The 12,470-nt window shown below is 37.1% G+C and overlaps 1 protein-coding gene across 1 annotated transcript in view; it reads right to left on the reverse strand.

Annotated features, from left to right (window-relative positions):
* Positions 1 to 2,127: 2,127 nt before the first annotated feature.
* The window catches only part of CSTF3 (cleavage stimulation factor subunit 3), an 85,735-nt gene continuing 75,392 nt past the window's right edge, over positions 2,128 to 12,470 (reverse strand). Inside the window, exons 15-21 of the mRNA XM_003781213.2 lie at positions 12,082 to 12,184; positions 8,360 to 8,429; positions 6,708 to 6,903; positions 4,238 to 4,391; positions 3,473 to 3,567; positions 3,267 to 3,327; positions 2,128 to 2,835 (exon numbers count right to left, since the gene is read on the reverse strand). Of these exons, the coding sequence (XP_003781261.1) occupies positions 2,633 to 2,835; positions 3,267 to 3,327; positions 3,473 to 3,567; positions 4,238 to 4,391; positions 6,708 to 6,903; positions 8,360 to 8,429; positions 12,082 to 12,184 (882 nt within the window). The 3' untranslated portion in view covers positions 2,128 to 2,632. The remainder of the gene's footprint in view (positions 2,836 to 3,266; positions 3,328 to 3,472; positions 3,568 to 4,237; positions 4,392 to 6,707; positions 6,904 to 8,359; positions 8,430 to 12,081; positions 12,185 to 12,470) is intronic.

Consider the following 12,470-nt stretch of genomic DNA (forward strand, 5'->3'; position numbering starts at 1 on the left):
AAAATGATTCAAGATTACCTTTGTTGCATTATAAACAAGTGTTATGGGAAATTTGAAGTTGGTTTTTAATTGTAAGATTATTTAATAACATGTGAATTCACATTCTAAATTGTTTCCAAGGCCAGGGTGGTGGCTCACACGTGGGCGGCTGAGATGAGTGGATTGCTTGAGCTCAGTTGACCAGCCTGAGCAAGATTGAGGCCCTCTCCCTGCCCAGTCTCTACTAAAAATAGGAAAACTGGCCGAATGTTGTGGTAGCCTATAGTCCTAGCTATTCGGGAGGCTGAGGCAGGAGAACTACTTGAACCCAGGAGTTTGAGGTTGTGAGCTATGACCATGGCACTCTACCCAGGGCATCAGAGTGAGGTTGTCTCAAATAATAATATAAAATAGTTTCTAATATGTAAGACAGTTTTATAACCACAATACTTTTCCTTTTCTTGTTTTGTTGTTTGTTTCATTTTGTTTTCTTCCTGATATTTAACTTTTGACTAGTAATGAGTTAATAGGAGGTAATGTTGCCAAAGAATAAAACTTAGTTCTTTGGACTTAATTTTCTCCCCACCCACCTCTTTTTATTTTTTTTAAAGACAGTGTTATTTTGTCACCCTTGGTAGAGTGCTGTGGCATCATAGTTCACAGCAACCTCAAGCTTTTGGGCTCAAGTGATTCTCTTGCCTCCGCCTCTCAAGTATCTGGGACTACAGGCGCCTGCCACAATGCCCAGTTACTTTTAGAGACAGGGTCTCACTCTGGCTTAGGCTGGTCTCCAACCCGTGAGCTCAGGCAATCCCCCTGTCTTGGCCTCCCAGAGTGTTAGGATTACAGGAGTGAGACATTGTGCCTGGCCTTGGACTTAATTTTTATGACGAGTTTAGTTTTCACTCTAATTATAATTCAGTTATGTATGATTTTCTTTAATGCTATCTATATTTAGCTCATAAAAAAATGTTCTTGAGCACTAAGCATCTTTCAAAATATTCAGGATGAGTATCCTTAATCTGAAAATGCTCTAAAATCCGAAATATTTTGGGCACTGACATGGTGATACACAAGGGAAATGCTCAGTGTGGCTTTTCAGATTTTGAACTTCTGAGTTAGGGATGTTGGACTGGTAAGTATAATGCAAATATGCCAAAACATTACTGGTCCCAAGCATTTCAGATAAAGTATACTCAATCTGCAACTATGTGAGAACAAGACAGTGGGTGGTTAAAGGAATTTCCAAAGTCATGTTGCTTTTAAGAGAGACAAAAGACAAAATATGTATTCATATTTGAAGATTTCTGATATGTTTAATTTGCCTCTTAAAAATGTTTTCAGCACCACAAGAATGGAAAAGTAAGAATCCAGTGTACTCAATATTAATATGAAACCAGTAGATAAACAAACATGTACTCACATAAGGGAAAAATACAATTAAACTCAAGCGAGGGAGAGGAAAGGGAGATGGGAGGAACAAGGGGGATTGTTGTGCTCTCATCTAACAGGCATAATGTATATGGCACACCCGGGTGAGGGGAACAATTACAACTTGGACTCTATGTAACACAAACAATGTAAGCTAATCTGTACATTATCTGTACAAATAAATCTGTACTATTTATTTATTTTTGCAGTTTTTGGCCCGGGGCTGGGTTTGAACCTGCCACCTCTGCCATATGGGGCCGGCGCCCTTCTCCTTTGAGCCACAGGGACCACCTTAATCTGATATGTAAAGAAAAGTTTTCATTTAGTTCCAAAAGAAATTAAGAACATGTGGTTAAATATACATATGGTAATTAAATTCAATATGGCCTTTCTTGTATTTTTGACATTTACTTTTATACTATTGGCTGAATAACTTATTCGTAAGTATGAATGTGGTGGCTTATGCCTGTAATCTCAGCACTTTGGAAGGCCAATGCAGAAGGATGGCTTGAGGCCAGGAGTTCAAGACCAGCCTGAGCAGCAAGACTCCATTTCTATCTACAAAAAAGAAAAAAAAGTTAGGCTACTCAGGAGGCTGAGGCAGGAGCATTGCTTTAGTCCACTGTAGTGCAGCTGGGCAACAATCCCTTCTTTCTCTCTTTTAAAAAAGTAGCTCGGGTAATTAAAATCTAAATCAAAGAAGCAGAAGGAGGCACAATATTTTTGAGATCCTTTTATTTTTTAAAGGACTTTTAAAATTTTAAACTACAAAACAGATTCCATACATTCTGCCATAAATAAAAACAAACAATAAGGCAGGACTCTACATAAGCAAACCAAGAACAACTGTTTTTCAGAAAATGTGATAAAATGCTTTACAATCATAAGCCATCCAGTTTTTAAAATAAAACTGTTGAAAACTCACAATCTTCAAGCGGCACATACGACACACCCTTGAAGAGGGAACAAAGTGTGATTCTGCCATTTTGTATTGTTCTCAGATTTTTGAAAACCTAATTTTGCTTAGAGCATGGGTCTGTTCCATATTCTAAAATTCACACAGGTTTTGTTTCTCAAGAACTGTATGATAGAGGCACCAATGACAACTTTGTTTCCAAGAACCTTGTAACAAAGCATTGTCTCTTTTAAACATATGACTTAAGAGGCAAAAAAGGGAATCCTGGATAAGAGTTTTCTTTCACAGTCAGGTTTTAAGCTTGCTTCACCGAATTCGCTTCTGCTGCCGTGCTCTGTAAATGTCATGAACAGGGGGGACAACAGCTCCCTTTTCTTCATCATCATCTGAATCTTCATTGGGCCTTTTGACAGCCTTGGTGAGCACTGCATTGCTTTCCACCGGGCCATTGCCTTCCACAGCTAGCTCAGGGGCCCCTCCAGTAATGATCCTCACAGCTTCCTCAACAGCTATGGAAGTGAAGCACAAACGGACAGATGGAGGATATTTAAGGTATGCTACTATGAAAGGAAATGTATGCTGTGCTTTGGATACTTTATCAGCAAAGCACGGGATAGTAATAAATTACTGATACTAAATAATTAAAGGAAAGGACAAAAACTGCTGTTAAAACTAATGAAATTATTCTCATAAGCCAAGTCTGATAGTGCATGTTCACATGAGTAGAAAAGACAGCTCTTATGACATGTTACTAGAATTAGAACATAAACAAGCCTCTCTCTTGATCCAAGGAGGGTATGGATCACTCCTGGGTTTCATTTTACTTTTGCATGTTGGCTGTCTGGTTTTGAAAATTTCAGTGGCAAAGAATAACAATCTCTCCTGCCTAGGAGACAACAATGTGAAATTACACTCTGAAAATGGAACTTTCACTACTTACTATTTGGTATCTTGCATCTTCGGAAAATTTCCATTAGTTCATCCACTTGTACAAAAGGACCCTATTTTGACATGAATAAATTTTAATCCCCAGTAATCTGACATGTTGAAATAGCAATATTTTATATTTCCCATTATACAAAAGAAAAAGCATGTAATTGCTATAACCCATAAAGGCAGTAACTACCATGAAAATAGTGAACCAACCTGGAAACAGATAGGAGGAGGGAGAAGTTTCATTAAAACAACAGCTGCAGGAGGCACTGGGAACACTCCACCAGGGACAGGGTGTAAACCTGGAGCTGTGAGAGAGAGAAAAGCATAAAGCAAACGGGATTTAAGAATTTCTACATAAGAGCTAAAATAATTTGTACATCTATGTTGCTTTGTTCTGGACATTTAAAATAACGCTTTACCCACTGGACCAAACTCAAGTGGGTGAGATAATGAAATCAGTCTCAACCTCCCATGACCAGTGGGAGGCAGAAAAGTAGATGAGTGACTTGTATAAGACAACCCAAAGGGTGAACTACAGTCAGTTTTTGTCAAAGACTATTTCTGAACTACATAAATCATTTGTTTAACAATCCTGTTTAAAGTCAATTCAACAAATGTAATCAAAAGGGCCTTGTTCAGAAAGGATTAGAGGGGGTTACTAAACATTAAGTTAAGTATAAAAATACCAAATAATGTTGCTGAAGTGAGTTTCCAGCAGTTTGGGTAATCTGCATATAGAAGCATTTCTGAAAACTATGCCAAAATGGGTTACTGGAATCTAGATCATTGAGGTTTTGTTTTTAGTACATTCTTACTTAATCTGGTTCAAAGATTATAGCCAAGTCACTTGCCCTTGTGACCATTAAGTCTAATAATTAACCTGCAATGGAAAGAATGTTACCCACCCCCCACCTCTTGGATTTAAATCAACAAACAAACTGAAGTCTCAGTACTGGATCTAAATTCTTAGCTTACGTGCTAAATGTCGTGGCTGAAATGGAATCATCTGCTGAGTGTCTGGTTTAGGGTATTCTGGTTTTCTATCCACTTCATCTTTCAAAACAGGCACTATAGAAGGAGCTACAACTGGGTCTGGAATTATAGCGGCTAGCTTAGCACGGGAGACATCCTGAAAATGCAGAACAGAAAAATCCTAAACCTGAAAAGGGGACTTACAGGTATAATTGTGCATTTCTATAATCTTGAAGATACAGTGTGAATGACTATGTTAAAACCACCAGAAGAGAAAATGGAGAGAAAAAACTTTAATGATGGTAAAGCTTTACCATCATTAAAGCTTTTTCCTTACTCAACAAGGAAAGCTATTTGGCTCTGAAGACTCTATGTTTTATAATCTTACCACGGTGCCAATCAAGAATCAGTACACTCAGTGTCACATTGACTTTTGTAGACAAACTCATGAGACTGGGCACCAACCAAGGAGATGGTAGGGAAATTTGGAGAACAATTCAAAATTCAGCTATTTATTCCTTCCCTGATGAGGCAAATAGTAACAACCTCAAAAACATTTTTTTTAAGCAGTGCATCTCCTAATCCACATACCCATTTTATAGAAAGGACTGAAACTCAGAAAGGTTCTGATATTTCCCTGGCCATATAGCTAAAAAGAATATAGAGAGGAGGACTGGGAGCCCAGGCCTCTCTGACCTCAAACCCATCCACAGGGTTCTTTTCAGTATGCTAGCAGTGCCCTGGCAGGGCTGAGAACAACCCTCTAAGAGACATGAAAGGTAGCAACACACCACCTACCAACAGAGGCCCTATTCTAGATATAAAAGCATTTCACTTTCTCAAAATTTGTTCAAATGCAGTTGGTGACATCTAGTATTATATAAGCACATCTAAATGAGTAGGCACATTGGGAATAGTCTCTCTCACTTGAATGTGCATATATACCACAGAAGCACATTAATTCTTCTCAAAAGACTAAGAGTAGAAAAAAATAAAAGATGGAAAATTCATATTCAAGAAGTAGTTCTACTCAGAAATAGTAATATTATTTTCATTAGCTTCCTTAATTTTATCTTGGAAAAGCTGAAATAGCCTTTTTGTAATAACAGCTAACAATTCCACAAAGTAAGTCCTCACTTAACATTGCTGAGAGGTTGTTGGGAAATGTCATTTTAAGTAAACCAATTGTTTTCTCTTTGAATGAAAAAACATATCATTTTCCCTTCAAGTCGCAGTTTCTAGGAACCTATTGCTAGGTTGGTGAGAACTTAAATGTCTTTGGCTTTTCATCAAGAAGTAAACTAGAAGCAGGAACTGCTCAACCTTTGGAGTTCAGAATAGGAATGTGGGACAGGCACAGAACTGGGGCTTCCACTAACCAAAATGTCTGAAGCTCAATTGTGGGTAGTTTTTCTCAAATTTGTTAATCTGGTTCAGACACAGATCCAGGCCAAAAGAGGACAATGGAGAAAAGAATGATGGTCAGGAACATCTAATGCTGGTTGACTTAAAGGACCAACCAAAGACTTTTGTGCATATAGCATCCCTTTTGTTTTCTTTGTCTCAGTTCTCAAAACACGATTAAGAAATGATAGATCCTAGCAGTCTAGGAGGTCAAGGCAGGTGGATTGCCTGACCTCACAGGTTCGAGACCAATCTGAGTAAGAGCAAGACCCCCCCATCTCTAAAAATAGCTGGGCATTGTGGCAGGCTCCTGTAGTCCCAGCTACCTGGGAGGCTGAGGCAGGAGAATCGCTTGAGCCCAAGAGCTTGAGGTTGCTGTGAGTTATGATGCCACAGCACTCTACTGAGAGCTACAAAGTACTCTGTCTCAAAAAAAAAAAAAAAAAGGAATGATAGAGCATTGGATTTTCTCAGCAAGGGCTATTTATGGGGCTGTATAAACATGAATCTCTCCCCCTAGTGTGTACCGATTCAGGTATCAGATGTTTATTCTCGCAGAAGAGTTTTATTCGGAGGTAACCTAATCCCCTGAAGGGGCACTGCAGGAGGGCTGTTGTAAGGATACAGATCCCTTATGGAACTTTAAGGATTTAACATGCTGTAATGTTTCTTCATTGTATCTCACAATATATACATTAGGAACTACCTCTGGTTTAAGATCTATCAAAACAAGCTCATTAAAATTTGATAAAGGCTATTAGAAATGAAGTAATACCTAAGATGATACTTAGATTTTCTTTTTTTTCCTCCCCTTTTCTATAAGGCACTGACAATTTCGGGGACAGAATGAAAATGTTTTTAAAATTTCATATCAATTCTAGTTTTGTTCAGCTACTTTTGACAATGTTTCACAAATCCAAGGAACTTTTTTCTGGTTTTCGGCAAATCTGTTCTAAAACTAGATTAATTTATATTTCAGAATTTACTTTATAGTGAAGGTTATCCATGATCTCTTCTAAAACACTGGAAAAGTAAGGACACTTGACACATATAGAACCTAAATACATACCTTATAGCCAAGCGCTTTTAGTTCACTCGCAGAGCAAGGATATAAATCCATAAACTTGTATCTATCTACCAGTAAAGCCGTTTCTTTGCCTTCATACTCTTCTTTGAATGCTGTAAACCGTCTTTTCTCTACTTTGAGTATACTAGCTAGATCACCAATATTACTCTCGAAAGCTAAAAATCGGGCCCAGATTTCTCTGTAAAATAAAATCAATACTTAATTATTCTGGATCTGGGACATAGTTCATTTACAACAAAGCCTTAAGTTCCCCATTTCCCCCTAACTTTTAAAAAGCTCTTTTTTATTATAAAAATTTCTGAACTACAGAAAATTAGAATACTATAATACCTATACACCAAGATCTAGCATGTTAATAGCCATATTTGCTTTATCTTATTTTTTGCTTAAGAATTTTGAAGTAAATTATAGATATAACATTTTACCCTAAATGCTTCAGTATTTAAGCCTTTTTTCGAGTTTTTACTTATTTAGTATACCTTCCTGTTCTTCATGGTCAACAAGAGAGATACTTACCTTAAGGTAAGCTCAAGATGTAAGAGTTGGAATAGGAACCTAAAGAGATTTCTAATCTCTCCTAAATAATGTGGTTTCATTATTTTGTTCAGTTGCATGAATTATAATGTAGAATATATTCTTCATCTAATGTATGAACAAAAATATACTCCAAAATCTAATTACTACAGTTTCCCCTAATGTGGGTCACTGGGGACAAACTGGTGCCTCATTACTGTTTTAACCCTAATTAATGTTCAGACTCCTTAAACACCTTTGTCCTAAAGTAGTATATTGAGCACCAGTGATATATCAGGTAGGAGACTATCATAAAAATCCTACACTGGTAGACATTATTTTTACTTAATAAGAAAGTGAGAACTCGTAAGGTTATATTTGCCCAGTGTCTAGTTGGCACAGCAGGAAATTGAACCCAAGACTCCAAAACCTTACTGTTTCCATAGTACCACTATACCATGTTGTTCTTTTTTTTTTGAGCCTCAAGCTATCTCCCTGGGTAGAGTGCCATGGCATCACAGCTCACAGCAACCTCCAACTCCTGGGCTCAAGCGAGTCTCCTGCCTCAGCCTCCCAAGTAGCTGGGACCACAGGCACCCGCCACAACACTCGGCTATTTTTTTTTTGGTTGCAGCCGTCATTGTTTGGTGGGCCAGGGCTGGATTAGAACCCACCACCTTAGGTGTATGTGGCTGGGCCTTAGCCCACTTGAGCCACAGGCCCCGAGCCCCATGTTGTTCTTCTATTGGGTAAAACTGACAAGAGCAAACACCATAAATGAGGGACATGATATGTACAACAAACTTTAAAATAATGTAAGTCTGCTTTCAAGTAGGGAGGTAAAAATTTTAGAACTATTTTAACATGTTCATATCAATTTCTAGGGGTATATTAAACTAAAATGATACCACATATATTAAAATATTTAATAATTAATTGCTAAGGCATCTCAAGACAATTCTAATCACTGTTCAGAAAATTTAAAAATAAAGAGAAAATGCAGGTAGGTAAAATAAGCCTTGAAAGAGGAAATTTCTCCTGAAACTCATACCCACGCAAACATTTACCCCATAGATCTATTAAAGTAGCCTTCAGAACAACAAGTTTTCACAATGGCTTACCCAGATTTCTCAGGGGGAAGGCTTCCAGATGTTAAAACTCGTTCAAACAAAACTCGAGTATTATTGTCCTCTAGGATATTTAAAAAGATTTTAAATATATTTTTAAAAAGTTCACGTTTACAATTCAACAACGTATTTTCACATGCATTATCTCACTTAACCTTCACAAAAATTCTATGCAAAAAGGTAATTTATCACACCTGATTTTTGTGGATGAGGCTACCTAAGGCTCAAAAAGATTAAGTAATTTAATCTGGCTCTGTTACTGAGAAGCAGAGGAGTAACTAGAAGCCAGGTTTTTGCACTTCTAGTTCATCCTTCTGTACTGTATAGCAGTGGTAATGCAAAACAATTTATAATAGTATGATGTCTGAATCAGCTGTCCATTTGCATTTTAAAAATAATGAAAATTACATATCTGTTGACATAACAGTCAGGTCACCAAGGTTTTTTAAACACACTGAATGTGAAACATGGCAAACTCAAACTTAACATAACTGAGATTATTATTTTGAGGTACCTAGGCTATGCTGTATCTAGCTATTTTAACTTCTTATACAGATAAGAGTAATAACTAGGTTGGTAGGTTCCTATGCAAACATAAGTGAATTAAGAAAGGTTGCCAGAGGTAGATTACATTTTAAGAGTTTTAGGAGGGCCTCTGTAAGTGAGAGAAAGAAAATGACACTTCTTGTTAAGTTTTAAGGATCATTTAAATTTAAGGATCTTGGCCAGGTGCAGAGCTCATGCCTGTAATCCCAGCACTTTTGGGAGGCAGAGGCAAGAAGACTGCTTGAGGCCAAGAGTTCAAGACCAGCCTGGGCAACATAGCAAAAACCCCATCTCTACAAAAATTTTTTTTAAAAATTAGCTGGACATGGTGGTACACGACTGTGGTGTTAGCTGCTTGGGAAGTTGAAGTGTGAGGATCACTTAAGCCCAGGAGTTCAAGGTTACAACGAATGGGGCCACTGCATCCTAGCCTGGGTTTAACAGAGCAAGGCCCTGTTTATAAAAACAAAACAAAAATAAAGAAATAAAATGTAAAAATCCAATAATAAATCTACAATTCAATCCAACCATTGAATTGTATATTTGATGTATTTATGGTACATAAATTATACCTCAATAAAGCTGTTAAATAAAATCCAGACTTGTTGATTTTCCTTGCCTCAGGGTTTCATTGCTTTACTACATGTCCATATGCAAAATAAAAATATGAGATTAAATGTATTGGATCAAAGAAGATGGTATCATTTTGGTGACTTCCATCTTCAATTTAACATACTGTACTTCTAAAAATGTTAAATTTTGCATTTTCTTTTTCCTTTGTCCTAAGCTTTGCTTCAGACACATCTTCTGCTATTCCACATAACTTTCCTACAACTTGTTACATTCTATGATCTCTGCCTGGGATAATGCCTTCTCCTCTTTTTTTTTTTTTTTTTTTTTTTGAGACAGAGCCTCAAGCCATCACCCTGGGTAAAGTGCTGTAGCATCACAGCTCACAGCAACCTCCAACTCCTGGGCTCAAGCGATTCTCTTGCCTCAGTTTCCCAAGTAGCTGGGACTACAGGTGCCTGCCACAACACCTGGCCATTTTTTGGTTGCAGCCGTCATTGCTGTTTGGCAGGTCCAGGCTGGATTCGAACCTGCCAGCTCAGGTATATGTGGCTGGCGCCCTAGTGGCTGGAGCCACAGGTGCTGAGCCTCTCCTCTTGCTTTACTTAGCTAACTACTGCCCATCTTTCAAGATCCAACGCATGTGCCCTTCTCTGTGATACCATTTAGAACAGCACTGTCCAACAGAGATAGAATGCAAGCCACATATGGCATGTAAAATTTCTGCTAGCCATATTTAAAAAAAGGAAAAATAAGTGAAATATTTTATTTAGCCCAATGTATCCAAATTCTTAATTCAACATATACTAAATTTGAAAAATGAGGATATTTTATGTTTTTTGTACTATGTCTTTGAAATCTGATATGCATTTTATACTGATACCACATTTCATTTCAGCCTAGATACATTTCAAGTGCTCAATACCTAACAGTTTAGTGGTTACCATAATTGCACAGCACAGCTCTATAACTTATATTCTCTTCTCTGTGCTTCCAAAATATTTCATTCAGGGTTCTATTATAGTCTTTAGCACATTTTTACATGATCACCACCACTACCATCATAGTTAACATTTATGGAATGTTTATCACATTGTATAAATAAGTAAAACACATGCAAAAACTCATTTATCCTCTCAATAATCCTATGAAAATTATGATCAATCTGCAGATGAGAAAACTGAAATTTCAGATTACATATCTAATCTCAGAAGTATGCTACAATGAAGCATCAAATCGTGGAGCAATTATATTTACACACTGAATTTTCCCATAAGAATGTTACAGTAAAGTGAATGGAGTCCTATTGTATTTCCAGACTCTGGTAACCAAAGGGTAATGAATAAATGCTTGACAGATGGATGGAAGGACAGATGAATGAACTATCTCAGACACTGATTTTTGGAAAACAATATCAGATGTCACAGATATTTTTAAAATAAAAAAAAATACATACTAGTAACTATCCTAAAAAAATAAAATAATTTGGTAAGGAACATTGATTTTATATAAGAAAACTTCTTTATCAACTAAATGCCCCACTATCTCACTTTTTGGAGTTAAGTCTTTTTCCAGAGTGTAGAATCACTAAGCTGAAATACAAAATCATATTTAAGTTTTATTCTTTTATACTATTTAGGGATATAAAATGCTATATTTTTCTGAAATATTAAAATTACTAATACTTATTTCTATATTTGTTTACATGGCACATCATTATGTATTTCTTAAACCAACTTTTATAACAGATCATTTTTTGTCAAGAAACTGCATATCCTACATGATAGGTAACTAGACTAAATGAGTTAACTAGCATAGTACCTAGTACCTGGTACAAACTCAATAAAAGATGGCCATTAATACAATAGAATATGGAAATGAAAGTAAAGAAGCTAAAAAAATAGTATTTCTTTTTTAAATCTCTTTCCCACTAGCTTCAAGGTGTTTTACTTTATTACTCGGGCATCTTTGAGATATGGTGGCTGGAGGATTTTTTTAATCTGTTTTGCCTCCAGAAAACTGGAGACAGTTTGCCTATTACAAATGAATATATACAACTCTGTGTATCCTAACTGTTGTTTTTTTGTTTTAAAGAGACAGAGTCTCCCTTTATCACCCTCGGTAGAGTGCCATGGCATAACAGCTCACAGCAACCTCCAACTCCCGGGCTTAGGTGATTCTCTTGCCTCAGCCTCCCGAGTAGCTGGGACTACAGGTACCTAACACAACGCCCAGCTATTTTTTTGTTGCAGTTTGGCCAGGGTTGGGTTCGAACCCGCCACCCTCGGTATATGGGTCTAGTGCCCTACCCACTGAGCCACAGGCACTGCCCTGTGTATCCTAATTCTGACTGCAACTTTATCCTACTACTAATAGCACTTTAAAGATTAAAGACCATTCTGCAGAGTCAAAAAGTACCAACATTACTCAATAACATAAATTCATGGTTGACAGGCCACAGATATTTCTTGAGTGCCTATCAAGTGCCCATTTGGTACAAAGTCAAAATTATAACTCATTTGAGAAGAAAAAAAATCCAGCAATGTAATTTCAAATGGTTTAACATGAAGTAACCATTATAGATTCTAGGATCAACTTACCGTTGAGGTGAGAAAGATAGTCAATATAGGCTAGGACATATTCTGGAATGTCTCCATACTTCTTTAGCCCTAGTTCAAAAATCTTAAAGGCAACAGATTTGTCCTAGAAGTAAACACAGTAAAGCATCAATTTCTATGAAATATAAGACAAAATACTCAAACAACACTGAAAATGATAAGGTACATAAGAAGGTAAAGAAATTAATATCTGGGGGGAAGAATTGAAACTGGACCTGCACCTTTTACCACTCACAAAAGTTGACTCAAGATGGATAAAAGATTTAAATCTAAGACATGAAATGATAAAAATCCTAGGCTCGGCGCCTATAGCTCAACCGGCTAAGGCGCCAGCCATGTACACCTAAGGTGGCGGGTTCGAATCCCCAGCC

The sequence above is a fragment of the Otolemur garnettii genome, unplaced genomic scaffold (genome assembly GCF_000181295.1).
Source record: "Otolemur garnettii isolate 467f Iridium unplaced genomic scaffold, OtoGar3 scaffold00001, whole genome shotgun sequence".
NCBI lineage: Eukaryota > Metazoa > Chordata > Mammalia > Primates > Galagidae > Otolemur > Otolemur garnettii.